The 18612-nt window shown below is 32.8% G+C and overlaps 1 protein-coding gene across 2 annotated transcripts in view; it reads left to right on the top strand.

Annotated features, from left to right (window-relative positions):
- The window catches only part of SGCZ (sarcoglycan, zeta), a 1069593-nt gene that overhangs the window by 750986 nt on the left and 299995 nt on the right, over positions 1-18612 (top strand). For both annotated transcript variants that reach the window (XM_012640949.1, XM_012640950.1), the window contains one exon: positions 7097-7291. In XM_012640949.1, coding sequence (XP_012496403.1) covers positions 7097-7291 — 195 coding nt within the window. Of the gene's footprint in view, positions 1-7096; positions 7292-18612 lie in introns of those variants that run through there.

Here is an 18612-nt window from a genome sequence, read left to right on the forward strand (position 1 = left end):
TCTCTTGGTGTTGATAACCTCTGAGTGGGCAAGAGACTTCTTAGCCTCCTTCTTAGCCTCCTTCAAAATTGCTTTAATGGCAAATTTTTTTATTCCTATCACATGAGAAGATCTGAGAATGGAGTTACTTCAAAGTTAAAAGCCTAAATCTAAGTTTATGCCTAAAGAAATGTCAAGAACTGTGATTGAATTTTCATCCAATTAAATACTGAATAAGCATTTCCTATATAAAAGTGCCTAATTTTAGGGTGCACGGGGTATGTAAAAGGAACTGAGAATGACTGAAAACATTTCTTTTTAAATGTCCACATTTTAATAAAACTTTTATTCATCTGGGAATGTGTTTCCCTTTTAATGCCTTTTTAGGTTTCTCTTTTCTGTCAGGGTTGGCTAGAATCCTCTTCTACTTCCTATCTCAAGAGGCAGCCCATTTTGACTCAGATATCTTTCATCATTCTTAAAATTCTGTTGCTAGGATGCTTCTTTTCCATGCTGCAAAACCTGACTACAGCATATTCCATAAACCAAGTAGGAAAAAAAATCCATTCCGAATGGCCATTTCTCTTAAATAGCAAATTTTGACTATCGTTATGTTGAAATGTGCCTTTGAGAATTAAGTATCGTAGACAGGGAGAAGTTTAAATTGCCATGGTAAGTAGACTTTACTGTATTGTTTCAATCTCTCTCAACATTAGTAGCTGTTTAGAGACTCATTTTCTTGGAGCAGAAAACAAAATGCTTTTCTGGTGTATATAGTTCATAGCATATAATTTGGACACTTCAAGAATTTTGTTTTTAAAATTATATTCCAATCGTGTCTTTTAAAATTAATTCCTATAAAAATACTTATACAGCACTTAAGTAGGGCCTCACTAGCTAAGAGGTGGAAGATAAATTTTAAAAATGAGTATTTTCAGTGTTTAAAATGAAAAGAGCACTTTAACATCCTACTTTTCTACTCCCAGACTGCCTTTATATAAGTCAGTGTAATATTCATTTGAGAGTTGAGGAAACTGGGGCAGAGGGAGGCTAAGGGACTTGCCCCAGGATGCACAGAATGAAATGGCCAGGCTGGGATCTCAACTCAGCATATAAGTCTAGGACTGCATTTTTAATCTCTTGTGTTCCATTCCTTGTTTGAATAAACAGCAGACAATTGTTGTAGTGTTAAATCTAACATGATCAACACTTAACGAACAGTGACACCAACATGATTCACCACTTCTCCTAGAATATAAGCACTCCCAGTGAGGGATTGAAGAGGTTTTAGAACTGAGATTAAATTTTTATGGTCATGAGAATAGCATATTGCTATTCCGGTGTGCCAAGTGCTAGCTTCATCATCAGAAATTAAAAGCAATTTCCCGAATTATCTTGCCTACTATCCAGGAATTACATGCTTCTCTTTTATAGTGGTAGTTCCCATAACAGGGAACATAGGTTTGAGCAGAAATTAGAAGCTCAAATTATATTTTAATTTTAAGGAATCAAATTAGTGAGTGAGAGGAACAAATAATTTACTGTTTACTTCCAGCCTGTACGTTTGCATCTCTGCCTTCTACTCAGTGTGTATGTGAGTAATATTGTCAAATTGTTAAATGTGATATTAAAAATAATTATATCAATTATATCTCTTCCAATACAAATTTGCATTCTGTTTTCAGCTTTATCATTAGATTGACAATTTAATGGTAAAATTTGAACTATTAGGTTATCAATACTCAGACTTGAACTAACTTTCTAACCTCCTCAAGCTTTCATGCAAAGCTTTATAGTCTTTCCTCTTCTTGATGAAACTTGGATTTTAAAAATCTATGTCCCTTAACTTACCTTTAAACTTCTCAGTTCTCACTTCCAGTTTTCAATTATTCAAATCTCCTCCCTTATTGAGTCACAAGGATGCAAATGTATGGCACAACTTTCAGCAGTGCCATTTAGTCACCCTTTCAGACAACATTTCTCCCTTGCAGAAAATAAAACAAGGCACTGTATTAGTAACTTTTATTTTACCCTTAATATAGCCAGGAACAATTTAAAACAATTGTCTTAGGTATTGCAAACTTCCTTAACTTCTTTCTTTCTTCCCTTAGACACATACATTAATAGGAGCCTTTTTCAAGCCTTTCTTGTATATCCAGAAAGATGCCACATCTGATAATATTCTCTTATGCCCTCCTTCCTCCACTTCAATTTTTAGAAAATAAATAATAAAACCTCGCTGAAGAAATGGAAAGACTTTGGGGGTAAAAAAGGAGAAGATTATACTTATACCTATGCGTATTCTAGGTCCCAGACATTGAAATCCAAATGGAGCAAGTTTGGGGCAATGAGCCTCTGAGGAAGCATGCTGTGGAGGAGGTGAGTCTCAGTGCCACTTATCCCCACGCCAGGCACGTGCAAACTTCAACCACGGCACAGCTATCTTTGGTTTTGCATCTGCTAGTGTAAGTCCTCCATGTCAGAATACTAGTGAATAAGATCAAGGAATATTCTTATTGGGTTTTTACAATTACAGCCTGCCTATATTATCCCTACTTGGGGTAGACCAGCAGCCTGATTGATCTGCCATTGTCTAGTTTTTCTGCCAACACATCACTGAGAACACATGACTTGTCTCGATCACAGTTTTGTCACTTTAATTATTGATCCCATATTAATTTTCCTCATTTCTTTTCCATTTTCAATTTCACACCCTTTGTATAAACATGTACTGGCCCCTGATTTAATACTCCAACACCAGACCCCATACACTCATCTGTAATACCGTTTATTTGCTATTCTTTACCCCTCAAAAATTGTTTGTACTATCTCCATTTCCTCATTTTTTTTCATTTTCTATTTAACCCACTCCAATTAGTCCTTCAAATACAGATCTCTTTTACATCTCTTCATTTTAGTGTCATCTCAGGTGTCACTTGCTTTGAAAACAATGGTATTTCTACCATTTTTAAAGCAGCCCCCAATTATATTACCATGCCTATTATCTCTGTAGCAGCTATAATGTATAGATAGTACATTACTTATGTAATGTATCTATTGTATTATTGTATTTATAATCTTCAGAGCATGTTACTATTCGGTATGTTGTTATTTATATTTTCTATGTGCTTACTATGTTTTTTCCCAAACATATAAAATGCACAAATGCATCAATCTTGGAAGTCTATCTGCACATAGCTGTGACTTCATACATACTTTATTAAATGAAGAAAGTCTTCTGCCCAGTCTCAACTACTTTACCCAACTCTGAGTACTTGTATACAGATACTGAAATGATGCTGGCTAGATTGGAATAATTAGTACATTCCCTGGACCTTAATATTTTGAACTGTTGTCTGCTTCCAGGAGGTAAGAGAATAAGTAGGAAATGCTCTCTGCTACTCTAGTTAATTTCTCTCCAATTCCATTCAGCTCAGTAGACTTCAATAGAAGTCCCCAGGGCTAGATTATTAGTGATGAACCATGTGTAGGTCACTCCAAATTAATTCATTCTCTTTTGGTCTTTGTATGCTGTGTTATTAAATTGACTGAACAAAATAACCCTTCTGAATGCCAGATTTTCCATACTGAAAAGTTGTTGAAAAATTCACAAATTCTGATTCTATTTGTCCATGTATCTTTCATTTAATATCAGAATGTCTTGCTAAAAATTTTATTCACCATATCAGGATGTCGAAAGTATGTTTCTTCATAGACGAAGTTCAGAGTAAAAATTTAAACCAGCTCTTCCCTGAATTACAGGAGGATACAAGTAAAGACATTTACATTAATGTAAGCAATGGTGATAACCATCTTGATCCAAGAAGGCTGAAGACTTTCTTGATATTAATTAAGAAAGACTCAGTTTTGGAAATTATTTGATTCTAATGAATGCTTTTGAGACATGAAATATGATATAAAACAGAATGGCAAAACTGAGATGAAGAGGGTCCTAATTAAGTAGCCAGGAGTAGAGAATACAACCTTGAAAACCAAAGGAATTGCAAAGAAAGGATTTTGAGGATATTGAGTTAACATTGCAAATGAGGTAGAGAAATAGTTTGAAATAAGAGAAACATCTTTTACCATGATACTGTCTTTCAGGATATTGTGATTATTTCTCTTTTGGAAAATCTATTTAATTGTTCTGAGAAAACAAGTATTTCTAAAATTGTACATTTGTTTGATAGATTCCTTTAGAATGACAATAAACACTCAGCAAAAAAAAATCTATTTTACTTATGGAATTTTCATAATGCCAAGGGAACCAAAGTATTTCAGAGAATATAATTACAATAATACTTAAAAATGGATCAACATTTAACAATTTAGGCAAAGAATGTACAATTTCAAATTTAAGACAGTTTTCTTAATCACTTAAAATTATTAATGTGTTATTAATCCTTTGCTAGTACTGCTACTGCACTCCAACAGCCACTGAAAACTTTTGTGATTTTGAAAAACACTCAGATCTCTGAGATTTAAGGGAAAAAAAGAACTTTTTAAGAAAACTCTAACCTTGTTGTCTTTTTACAGCTTGGATTCTCTAAAGTATTTTGTGATGAAGAAGGCACATAAAATAATAATGTTAAACTCTGCTTTATTTAAGAAAATAATATTGGATTCCTTCAGGAGAAAAAATAGCTTTATTCAATAACATTTTGTTTGTTTTCATGACAACCTTTTCTTTTGGCCTTTTGTTATCCCATTTCCTTTTCAAAATTGTTAGAGGTATTTGATATATTTACTGAATCTCTGTTGCTTCACCAAAAAAAAAAAAAAAAAAAAATTCAATTGTATTATTGAAAGACCATTTTCTTTGTAGTTGTGAGTGTTTTATTTCAGGACTTACTAAGTTCTCCTTTCTTTTCTAAGGCATGCTAATTTCACCTTCATGTCTAAATAGACTATAGAAATAGAATGTTCTAGAAAAGAAGTTTGCTTTAATATGAGATTAAAGGGATTTGATGATCTGAAGAATCACAGCAACTGACTTGGAACTTTTCAGAGACCAACTCTGCAAAGGGAAGGTCTCCTCCTCACCAGCGAGGCCCAATCCCCTGCCCTCTCCTGGCCTTTCCTGCATTCCTCCTGCATACATGTTCTTCGCCTTCTCTAGCTCTATCTTGTTCTTCCCTTTAATTGTGATAGTTCCTAGAATTTCTTCTATATTCTTCTTTTTTAATTCTGCTTTCTAAAAATTGATATATATTAGTTGTATATATTTGGGGAGTACATGTGATATTTTGATACCTGTATTCAGTGTATCCAACCAGGGTGATTGGGATACCCATCACCTCAGACATTTATCTTTTTCTGTGTTGGGAACTTTCCAAATATTTCTTTTCTAGCTAATTTGAAATAAACAATAATTATGTTAACTATTACTTCCCTGCTACACTATCAACTACTAGAACTGATTCCTTCTAACTGTATTTTATACCCCTTAGCTAACTTCTATTCATTCTATCCTCTTCCTATAATGTTTTCTCTACTTTGTAATCATAACCACTATCAGAACTATAAAATCTTCATCAAAATCCCCAGGCAAAGTAAAATCCTTGACAGCTCATTCATTATTTGTGATAACACTTATGTTATATAACAGGTAATGAGTTTCGCATCTACATGAAATTTGGTGTCTAATTAAAAACTGAAGCCTTATGGCTAGTTTCAAGGAAATAGTAAATATCAACTTAAATAATAATAATGACAACAAACAGGATTTTTATATTATGAAATAATTTGCTATTTATCATCTGCTATTATTAGCACTTCTAATTCTTTTAAAATTATGATTCAGCTTGTTCAACTATTTTTATTATATGAAGCAGAATATGTTTCAATCATTAAAAACTGGAAACATAATATTTAGCAGTGAATTAATGCAATTTGAAATTATAGCTCTAAAATTAAAACAAAAGGGGAAAAAGTCAAATAAATTGTTTTTCTTAAATTTCTCAATATAGTTCAACATTTTATTTAGAGTAGGATTGGGTCCATGAACACCATAACTTGAAAATTTTATTTACATATATTTCATATTACTGATAATTTTAATTATTTATTAATATTTTTGTTTTTGTGTAGTTTATTCTGCATTATTTATGTTGGTATATTATTTAATTGATATAAAAAAGAAAAGCAATCTGAGAAAAACCTAACAAAAAACAAAAAACTGAACAATTACTGCCCCATAGGAAATCACATTTTATAAAAATTAAAGTTTCTATCCCTCAGATATTAAATATGTTATTCTGAAAATTGCATACTCCTCACATATTCAGTACTCAGTCATATTCTTTGACTTTTCTTATCTATATTTCTAAGTTGTATAAGATAGTAAACAATGTATTTCCTCTTCGAAAGTATTAATGCTAGAGCCTAAATTTATACATTACCAAAGAGTACCATCTCCACTTTTTCGAAACTGACTTCTAATATCATTATATCATCACATACTAACATTGTGTTTTCAGAGCTCATTTTTTCTAATAACTCACTGAAATACAAATAAGATAAATGACCAACAAAATCTTGAATAAAACTTTTAAATAGATAGCTATACCTATGTAACTCTATATAAAAGTGTATTTTCTTTACATAGATACTTGCAAATGCATTGGCATTTTTATTGAGACATATATACTGAACCACTTATATCCTGCATTTTTAGAGAAAGGTACAGAAAAATCTTGTGATACAGTTAGTCTCTACCTACCCTCCAAAACAGGTAAAGCTTATTCCAAGAATAGCTTGGACTCAGTAGAGTTGTTGATAACTGGAAGTAGAGCTGACAGTCTGCAAATCCTACTAAAAGAAAAGTCTACTGTTTGGATTGGGCAAACCTGACTATATATATTGCAGCAGTCAACATATATGCAGCAATCATACATATGTAAATATGTAGCAATCAAACAGCTCTAATAAACTACATTGATGAGAATGATTTGAGGGTTTTTGTAACATTTTCATTACACAATAAAAATCAATTGAGTACTCACTGACCATTATTCTTGGGTACACTGTGCCTTCTGTTTTAAAAAAACAGGCTGATTTTTAATGATTCTTTTCTTCTCTCTCTCTCTGTCTCTCTCTCCTTTTTTTTATTTTTCAGATGACACGAGAACAATACATACTAGCAACACAACAGAATAACCTGCCAAGGACTGAGAATGCACAACTTTACCCAGTGGGAATTTATGGATGGCGAAAGAGGTGCTTATACTTCTTTGTCCTTCTGCTGTTGGTTACCATGATAGTTAACTTAGCCATGACAATATGGATATTGAAAGTTATGAATTTCACCGTGGTAAGTACTACCATGATTTTACATCTATTGCTTTTGGTTCAAAGATTGTCCAGCTCTGTTTTTATTTTTTTAATTTTTAATCAAAAGTTATTCATTTCAATCTTTACAAATATGTATCTTTAAATTCCAAAGTCAGTCATTTTAATTTAAGCCTACATTGAGTATGTTTAGTCATGATACACATATTATATTACTACCTGGCATTTAAGTGTGGGAAATTTGTATCATGAGACAGCATAGCACATTGATACATTGGAAAGTTAGAAGACATTTAACCAGTAAGTATAAACTAGTGCTTGTGATACCTTGGAATTTAAGGTATAAGACTCCTAATTTAAGGAGTCTGTTTTTAGAGATAATATTTCACATTAAACTTAACATTAATATTATAAATCACAAGTGCCTTTGAATTACTCCATATAGAGTGTATGCCACTATATCTCCCCATATCTGCCTTCTATATAACATACTGCATGATTGAATCTAGACCTTGGAATGTCTCCTGAGCTGCATAGACCAATGTCTATAATTGCCATCAGCCGGTGACCCCATTCTTTTAGAGCACATACCCAGTAAACAGAAGATAAGCCAGAAATTAAAATTCTAGGAAATTTAATAATGATAAAAATGATTATATAATTAATTTATTGATGAATTTTGCTTCAGTGTATTGAATGCATACAATAACTCTGTAAGCTTGACTTAGATGTGGAAAATTTGCTGTTTCAGTGAAGTCTGGTTTAGTTCATTTCATATTTTCTGGCTAAATCCTTAAATTTCTCTGTTTGGTTTTAAACAATTCTGCCTTTGTTTTGAGACTTCAGATGTCTTTACATACAAGCAGTTATCTTTTACTTGCTGACCAGACTACCATTATTCTTTATAACTCTGTATCCTCACGGGTGAGGCTAAAGCTGGCAATTTAACGTCACTGATATTTCTATTCTGGGAAGATATATATATTTTTTAACTCTGCTGGGTATTGATTTAGCGGGAATCCTGTCTTTCTCACTTCACTAACACCTAATTCTAACTTGGAAACAGAATTTCAGAAGAGAAAATGAGCCCAGCATCTGTCCATGTTGTAAGGCACCACGATCTTGGTGCATATGCTCCAAGGACAAAAATGAGCTGAGCAACAGTTCCATTTTTCCTAATGCAGTGCAAATTTTGAAGAGTACTGATCAAAAAAGAAACTAAAGACAAAGGAAAGATAAGCAGGAGACAATACGTTCCTAGAGTCAGAAAATAATAACTATGTCCTAGACATGGATATGTGTTCAGGGCATGGATCAAGGCATGTGAGTCACCTGGGGGTGACTCAAGGTAGAGATGAGGGCTAATAGGCAAATTATTGCTTATGAAATTCTCTGGTGATGCATCTTAACCCCTCATTTGTGTAAGAGTTGGCTTGGTTTCCCCTCTCATTTGGGACTATTTTGGCATCAATGTCACCAACTCTACCCCTGCTGTTTCAGTTCTTAGCTCTGCTCCTACCTTCTCTGACTAGTGTCTGGGTTTCGTTAATGATTCATTTATCATGTGGTAGGGGCAATGTTCACGCTCCTGCCAACTCTTTTGTGCTGCCTTCACTATCAGCCAAACTATTAGTTGCTGATGTCAACATTTTCAACCTCATTTTTCTTAACTTAAAAAAAATGGAAAGAGATAGAGTTTTCTCCAAATTTGGAAATTTCAAGTATATTATTTGATTGTCTCTCTCAAAAGGTGTCTTTCAAAAGCTCCTGAAAGAGAATCCGCTCTCTAGTTTCAGGGAGCCTTGATTCTATCCAATGACTAGACCATGGGAATTTTCAGGTTCAAGCCATGTAAACTTCTACACGCATTTAAATTAATTAGGAAGACATATTTAAATGCATTAATTGTGTGGCTGCACGCATCACACTCCCAATACCTTGCCTCATGCTGACATCAAGCCTTGATAAGCCTTTCATGGGACTTAATTGAAACAATCACCTGTGTCTTCAGGATACTTACGGGCCTCAGGGTTTCTGTCACCCATGAAGCTATCTAATTTGAACCTCAGCTGGTCAAAATGTAAATGCCAACATAGTCTTAGGGATAATAAAAGGGATTGTTTCCAAATGAGTCTTGGTAGTTTTTTTTCGTTTTTCTTTTTGAGTCATGCCTTTTGTTTAAATTATGATTTTGTCTTTTTAGAATCAAAAGAAACACTGTCCTTCCTTCAGCCATGAAAGCTATTTGCATGTAGCTGAAGTAAATGCACAGAAGTTGTAACGATTCTGTCAAGATAGTGTTTGTAAAGTTAACACACTCTCTATTGCACTGTAGTTATTTATAGTTTATCAGAGAAATTCAGAATTCCTTAAGTAGATTTTAGCAGTCCTGAATACTACATATTAAGTGGTGTGTACTTGAGAAGTATGAAATAATTTGTAATCCTCTTACATTAGAGCAGTAAAAAAAAAAATCAATTTTATGTTTTCACTAGTACATTATGTTTGTATCTATCTCCACAGAGAATACTAAAGACTAGTTGCCACACCATTGCAAGAAGCAGAAAGTAATGTGTAAATTGTTTGGGAGGCATTATTGATCTGGACAAAAAATATTTCACTTTTATTATAACTGTTGCCATCCAAAACAGGAAATATATGGCTGTTAACATCTTTTATTTGAGCATACTGGACATGTTATTGTTATCAAAATGTTGTATTTTCAGCATAGCAAGGAGAGCTGCCAACCTGTTTTATGATGCTTGTTGGAGTCCATCATTATGACCAATATTGTGCATGATCTGTATGGTTGAAATGATCTCATTTTGTGGAAATAACTTGTGTTTCTCATTTTGTGCAAAATAAAATTATTGGCTTATTGAGATACCCAGTTGCAAAAAACCAAGAAAAAGGAAATCAGTTTATACTATAGGGTGAAAGACTTCAGATAGATGTAAACAATAATATCTTGGCTATCAGAGTTGATAAATGTAGAAGTCAGTCGAACAGGGAGATTCTGAAACTTCATTCTACTAAGATCAGTATAACCCAATTACATGGTTTTTAGTCACTGTTGTTTGGTTGATTGCTATGATATATTTGCGATTCAACATAAATGGGCTACTCTAGCAGGTGTATCAAATCCAGCCATTCTGTTGAGGCAATATTCTATGTTCAAGTTTCATTCTAAGTAAATTAGCTTCATATTTAAAAATTGTAAATTAATACAATAATAAAGTATTAATTTTAAGAATAATAGTACCAACTGAAAGTTGGTGGCATCCAATCGCAATGTAGTTCTATTAGATATGCTATCTAACCAGCAAAACAAAGAATGGAACATAAATAGCATTTATTAAGTAAAGGAGGAGAGCAAAGTCATGAATGTTCTACTGAGAAGTGAAGAAAACCCAGATGTGGGTAATAATTGAAACAATTAGTTGATTGAATAAATTGGAGAAAAAAATTCTCAGAGGCTTATACAAACATTGTGATGAATGTTAGCTGAAAAGAAATCCGAAGACAAGAAGGATTGAATATCATCATCATTTAGGATTGACAAGGAACCAGGAAATTTTAGTTCAAACATCCGTATATTGCTAGAGGTCACTTTCCAGTGTTCCCTCCATTTGGTCACTTAGCATCTGCTTAAACCCTCCTTTCAAACTACCCAATTAAATCACTGTATAGTTTATTATTATTAAATACCTTGATATTTTGTTGCAGTGTCCTTTTCAAAGATGGCATTCTAGTTCTTTTATTTCAATATGACAGGAATTTTTTAAATTAATTTATCGAGACCACTATATGTTCTCATATATGCTGCCCCCCCACACACACAGATCCTTTATCACATTTTCAATGTTTAAAAATCAGAATAAGTAAGGGAGATCCTTATGCAATCATTTTTATTTATTTCATTGCCACCTGCTTTTCTTCATTTCAAACATTAAGTATATTTCACATCCATAATTTTATGTTTACAAAAAGATCAATCCTTTCAATATATCTTTATAGCTACAGGCCATAGAGTTATTTCAATTCTTTCTATCATATTTTAAGTGTACCTTCTAAAATTGAGAGTATACGTGTTACTATGTTTAGTTTTCTCCTTTCTTTCACTCTACTGAAGATGTCTATAGCATCTTTGCAGTATTCTGTCATTAGTCACTGTGCTTTCCAAAAATTAGTTACTACCACAGGTTTCTTCATTTCACTCTCTAGTAGGGTAATTTTTTTTTTTTTTTTTTTTTTGAGACAGAGTCTCACTCTCTTGCCTGGGGCGAGTGCCGTGGCATCAGCCTAGCTCACAGCAACCTCAAACTCCTGGGCTCAAGCAATCCTACTGTCTCAGCCTCCCGAGTAGCTGGAACCACAGGCACATGCCACCATGCCCAGCTAATTTTTTCTACATATATTTTTAGCTGTCCAATTAATTTCTTTCCATTTTTTGGTAGAGACGGGGTCTTGCTCTTGCTCAGGCTGGTCTCGAACTCCTGAGCTCAGAACGATCTGCCCGCCTCGGCCTCCCAGAGTGCTAGGCCACCGCACCCGGCCTTTAGTAGGGTAATTTTTGAATGAACCTTTTCACCCCCAGGTACCCAGCCAGTTCTAATATTTATCAAAACTGTGTCCTCAACTCAAGTACATTTTACTGCCTAGAATCTATTGATGTGGATAGACATATGCAAAGTTTAATGATAAATATTATTCTCATGCATGATTATCTGTGAATAATTAAAATTATTTTATATTGTACATTTTGTCAGGAAAAATGTCCTATTCCCTTAGGATGATGAAGGGATAATAAAGATTCCTTATGAAATTCTAATTTAAAGCTGAGATATAAAAATGGTTTACATAAAACTTCTAAGAGTAACAGTTTAGCTGTCAACAATCATTATTATTTTGATGACACTAAGCTGATTATTTTGAAAACCTGCATTACCTGAAAGCAACCTTTCTGGCCTATCTGAATGAGGGAGCTTATTTGTCAGAGAGAGCTAATCTCCTTTTTGAACCATCTCAAAAATCTAATACTTAAAAATTGTCTGGATATTAGAGTGGAATTTCTGTTCTTGATTCTAAATGTTATGAGTGTCTTTAATGATCAGAGTATTAAATTATTACATGATTGAGATATTTTAGTATCAATTATTTTTTATAACACTCTGAATTATAACCCTTTAGGCCTAACCCTTTAAATATGAGAGCAAAGTTTAGGATGCTGGGGAGCCCATATTTATTTAGCATGTAGTTTACTAACAAGATTATATGCTTTATAGACAGACCTTATTGAATTTCACAACAATACTGCATAACAAATATTGTATCCCTTTGACAGGTGAAGACACAGAAGCTTAGGAAAATTAAATAAACTCCTCAATGTCACACTGATGAGGAAGATTAGAAGCATGGACTGTACAATTTCAGAGTTCCTGCTCTTTCCACCAATTGCCATTATATCAATATTATTCAATTTAAGTTAAAATTAATCCTTTCAATATTCTTCATTAAATAATTTACTCCCTTTAAATGGTATAACTCAGTGCATTCATACAACACCGTTAAATATACAAATATAATATTACTACTTTGTAATTATATTTTGAACTTCTTGAGCAAAAGACACCTCAATACATACCCTCAACTCATATTAATTTAATGGAGAAATGTACCTAATCTCTCACAGTCAGTGAGTAATTAGAATGGTTAAAACTGCTCTGTAAGCTCCAAGCTTGATTACATTTTGAGTTTGGCAGAGTAGGCATTAGGTTTAATTTCTGGATAGAGCAATGACACTTATTAATGGCACCTTTATAAAGGAAACAATGATTTTTCAGAAAGGATATTTTATCCCAGTGATTGCAGTCTAGTCTTTGCACCGGTTAAACTATCTTTTGCTGAGGATTAACTAATTGGCCATGATAAGAGACCATGCTGGAGGTGATTTAGGATCGTCGTTTCTGTCCACCTTTCTGGGCTGCCATTTCCATTTTCCCAATCCATTCCTCAGCACATGCATCATGTCATGGTGCTCACCCTGGAGCAGAGATGGGGCTCCGCCTTTTAGGGCAGGACTACAGCTCTGCAGGTGAATGCCAGGAGCTGCAGACTGCACTGGTCCCTCAGCATGGTGTGTGTGGATTTATTACAGACTTGATGAGAGTGAATGATATCGTTAATGTTGCAAGACTGCTTCCATTATAATCCTCTGTTTGCACCTCCTCATAATTTTCTGACAAATTGTCCCTCTCAGATGAAATCTTTCATGCTTACTCTTAGCCCAGCAGTACATTTTCTCTCCTTGACTTTATAAAGAAAAATTTAGTCATTTTTATCCAAGTTCAAACAACTACCAAGTGGTAGTTCTTTTTACTGAAATAAACTGCTGTTTTTTTACATAAGAGGAGACAGAAGTCTTGAAAATTCAAATCTCTTGCCCTTGTGGATGGCTCACGGCCAGGACATAGAATAGATTAAATCACATTGAATGTAATGAAATGTGTGTGTATTGCCACACACATCTCCTCCCTAACCCCTGGCAACCACTGATCATTTTACTATCTCTGTAGTTTTAACCTTTCCAGAATATCCTATAGATGGAATAGTACAATATGTTGCCTTTTCAGATTGACTTCTTTCCCTCAGTAGTATGCATTTAAGGTCACTCTATATATTTTAATGGGTTGATTATCTCATTTCCTTTTATCACTGAATAATATTCTATTGTCTGGTTGTGCCCACGTTTAATTACACACTCACCTAGTGAATAACATCTTGGTTCCTGGTTGCTTTCAAGTTTTGGCAATTATAAATAAAGCTACCATAAACATCCATGTGTTAGGATAATACATAATGATTGTGTAGTCATACTTGATAATACAAATGAGTTTTTCTTTCTTTTTTGAAGAACAACTTGAAATATGTATGATTCTGAGAATGACAGGTCTTTAAAGAGTAATTATAACATCAGTTATGTACCCCAAAGAAATAATCATAAATGTGAAGAAAAAATTTATGTCTAAAGAAGCATATCTTTTGTTTATATGAGGCAATGTAAAGATCTAAACAAGGAGAAGAGTTAAAGATATAATAATACATATATATGCATATCAATCATTAAAAATAATTTTCCAAACAGTATTAATAATTTTGAATAAATGTTATGGTATAGAATAAAGGGAAAAGTACAGATTCAAAATAATGTATGCACTGTTACCTCAAGTCTCTAAAAAGAATTGCACAAAAAAGGTATTAAGCAAAAAGCTAAATATTAATTAATAATTATCTCTAGTTATGCTCTTAGAAGTTTTTTTTCAATTTTCTTCTTGTGCTTCTTTTAGTATTTTTTATTCAATGAACATGATTTTATAATTAGTTAAAATATTATTCTTAAAAATAAAAAGCAAATCTACCTTTGAAAATCTATGTGAATTTCACTTCACTGTGTTCAATATAAAAAGTCTTTGAATGTCTTCTTTAATTAAATTTAAAAGTGGTTATCAGTGAAAATCTAAATGTTTTACAGACTTCATGAAGTAATAATGAGTACTTAAAAATAATACTTTGCCAATTGAAAATCCATGTTACTATGCTATTAGTTCTATTTTACTTAAGAAAATTGGAAACAAGTATTCTGTTTTCAAACCAACAAACTATTTCCTTCAAGATGAAATGAGACTTTTAAACCTGCCAAGATGGGATCAATCTATATTTTACTAAAGAAACACCTGATCCCAGATTAGCAACACTTTCTTCTTCTGATGTCTGTCTGCTAAAATAGTATCAAGCACAAGGGAAAAAAAAATCTTACTGACCTGGTAAAACCTACATAGGAATCTGATCTATATATATAAACCATTGGATATTAGATCAAGAAATATTTTAATTTTTCTCATGAATTGTTTTTATATGAAAATGAATTTTGTCCCCTATTAAACACGCTAAGCTGAATAACTAGAAATTTATTACCTCTAGTTTGCCACTGAATGTGAAGTAGCCAAACTTGACTGCCTGGGTTATGTTTTCTTTTGTACTGTAAGGATGAAAGGACTTGACTCTCCTTCTGACTAATCAGGTCTCATTCTTGCACCTACTCTGATGTATTTATATAGTCATGTCTTGCTTAACAATCGGGGATACCTTTTGAGAAATGTGTCTTTAGGCACAATTTTATCATTGGGTGAACATAGAGTGTATTTACATACACCTTGATGGTATAGCCCACTACTTACCTAGGCTATAAGGTATAGCCTAATGCTCCTAGGCTACAAGCCTGTACAACATGTTACTGTACTTAATATTGTAGGCAGTTATAACACAATGGCATTTGCATAACTAAAGCATCCAAATATAGAAAAGGTACAATAAAAATGTAGTATAAAAAATAAAAGATGGCCTACCTGTACAGGACACATAACATGAATGGAGCTTACAGGACTGGAAGTTACTTTGGGTGAGTGACTGAGCGTTGAGTGAATCTGAAGGCCTAGGATATTACTGTACACTACTGTAGACTTTATAAACACTGTACACACAGGTTACACTAAATTTATTATTTTTTCTTTCTTCAATAATAAATTATCTTCGCTTACTATAACTGTTTTTACTTTTTAAACTTTTAAATTTTTTAAACTTTTATCTCTTTTGTAGTAACACTTAGCTTAAACCACAGAAACGCTGTACAGCTATATATTGTATTCTTATTCTACCAGCTTTTTCTATTATGTTTTTATTTTATTTATTTTATTTTTTACTTATTAAACTTTTTTATTAAAAAATAAGACACAAAAACACACATTAGCCTAGGCCTACATGAGGTTAGAATCATTAGTATCACTGTCTTCCGCCTCCACATCTTGCTCCACTAGAAGGTCTTCAGGAGCAAAAACATGGAGCTGTCATCTCTAATGAAAACAATGCCTTCTTCTGGAATACCTCCTGAAGGACCTGCCTGAGGCTGTTTTACAGTTAACTTTATTTTTTAAAGAGTAGAAGGATTACACTCTAAAATAATGATAAAAATTATAGTATAGTAAGTACATAAGCCAGCACCATAGTCATTTATGATCATTTTCAAGTATCATGTATAATACTTTTATACGACTGGCAGCACAGGTTGGTTTACATCAGTGTCACCACAAACACATGAGTAATGCATTGTGCCACAATTTATGACAGCTATGATGTCACTAGACAACAGGAGTTTTTCAGCTCTTATGAGACCACTGTCGTACATTTGTAGTCTGTTGTTAACTAAAGTATTTTTATATGGCACATGACTACATATGCATATTTTAAAGCAGGACATTACTTTCTCAGTTGGTAGCTTCATTCATTTAAATTGACTTGATAATTTTGTTTTGGATATCTTTCTCTGCAAAATAAACTTATACATCTCATAAAATAGCAAAACTTATATAGTTCTACTATAACCATTGTATGTACTATCTCTTTAATTTGTTTTTCTGATATATTCTACCCAATAACGATTTCTACTTGGGATTCAATCTATATTTACATGAAGAGCTGATAAAAGGATATACATTCAATTTTTCCTAAAGATCACCTTTAAAGTAGCAAGGACAATACAATATGTTATTATACTGAAATAATTTCCAAATGTGTATTATTTTAAGTAAAATTAGTGAAAGATAACATATTATTCATTGACCTTTATTTGGATATTATCCCTTCTTAAAATAAATCACGATAGTCTATCTTATTAAAAATGTGGATAAAAATCCTTCCTGAGTGTTATTACCACAGGATCTATAGGATTTCCTACTGCTAATCCCCTTGTTTTTAGGTAATTCTGTACTCATTTGGCCAACACTTTTTAAGTGCCTCTGAATGTAGAAATATCAAAATTGGAGGCAGACAAAAACTCAAAAACTGCTGATGCCTTGCAAAGTTTCACCAATATGAAAATCTACCAAAATCAAATTCCTGCACTTAAGACAACTCTGGTTTTCTCTTTTGAGAACATCAAATATAGAATTATTTGCTCAGTCACATCTACAGTAAATAATAAATATGTTATTTTCATTTGTTCACTAAATTATGAGCAATGAGTTACAGGCATGAATATTGTTCAAGCCCATTCAATGCAACTATTTGTATTATTCCTTGGAAAATATGTAGAGTATAAGTAGCTGATTTGTCTATTCCTTAGTTAAAGAAGGTGTATTCTAAGTATTTGTTTAGTGAGCTGTTGACAGTTTAGATATTGATTGGTATGTGACCTGAAACAAGTGGTTATGAAAAAAATTAGAACTATAGCTATTGTCATTGAATGATGCCCCCGAAATTCTTCTCTTTCACTTTAATCTTTGTGTTATAAGTCTATGAACATAAGGCTCTACTTTGAGATATGATTAATCTATACTAATATAGCCATAATTTTGAAAATTTCATGGTTAATGAAAGAAATTAATTTGTGACTCAGATTAGCTCTCCTTTTCTTTTTTATTTCCTATAGCAAATATCCAGATATATACTTTGTTGTTCTTGTCCTGGGGTATGATAGACTGCTATCATAGCAACTCTCCATCAGAAGCAACTAACTCTCTCATTTACAGTCAACTGTATTACCTATCAAAAAACTTAGAGATTTCTGATCATTTATATAGGTCTACCTTCTCAAAAATGTCATATAATTCAGTGATATTCTAACAGTAAGTTGCATCAAAGCATTTTGCCTAAATATTTTGTTTCATAAATGTTTGTTTATAAATTTCATTTTATAAAGCTTTTGTTTTATATAAAAGTTATTTATAAACAAATATAGATATTATCAATCTAAAACCTATATCCAAAACTCTTTGTTATCACTTCTTCAGGATACTGGTGATGATCTTAGAAGGCATTAATTTTTAGAATGCTCACGTGAGTACTGATAGTTTTGGTATTTTGGTATTATAATTGCAGATCATCTGTGCTTGAATTCCATACAATCCTGGCAGCACCTTGATAGTACCCAAGTAATGTGTACACACAAACACACTCAAATACATAAACAAATGTGTACATAAGCAACAGGAAAAAAAATAAACCTCTCATTTTAGTGAATTAGGAAATTAAATATTCAAAGTAACCCTACTATAGTCCAAATAGTGACTTGAATCTATATTCTGAAACTCCAAGCAGAATTTAAGTTTAAGCAATCAGGACCTCTCCTGAACTTTTGTTCCCGTTTCGTGTATCAAATAAAATACAGGAACTAATTGGCTTGTGTTTGCACCTGGCAGGGAGTAGGGGGAAGAACAGCTTATGATACGTATTTTTAAAACTCTAGGTGCCGTAAATCTGTCTTCAGTTCCATTGATTTTTTTCTATGTA

Source organism: Propithecus coquereli, unplaced genomic scaffold (genome assembly GCF_000956105.1).
Source record: "Propithecus coquereli isolate 6110/MARCELLA unplaced genomic scaffold, Pcoq_1.0 Scaffold159, whole genome shotgun sequence".
Lineage (NCBI taxonomy): Eukaryota > Metazoa > Chordata > Mammalia > Primates > Indriidae > Propithecus > Propithecus coquereli.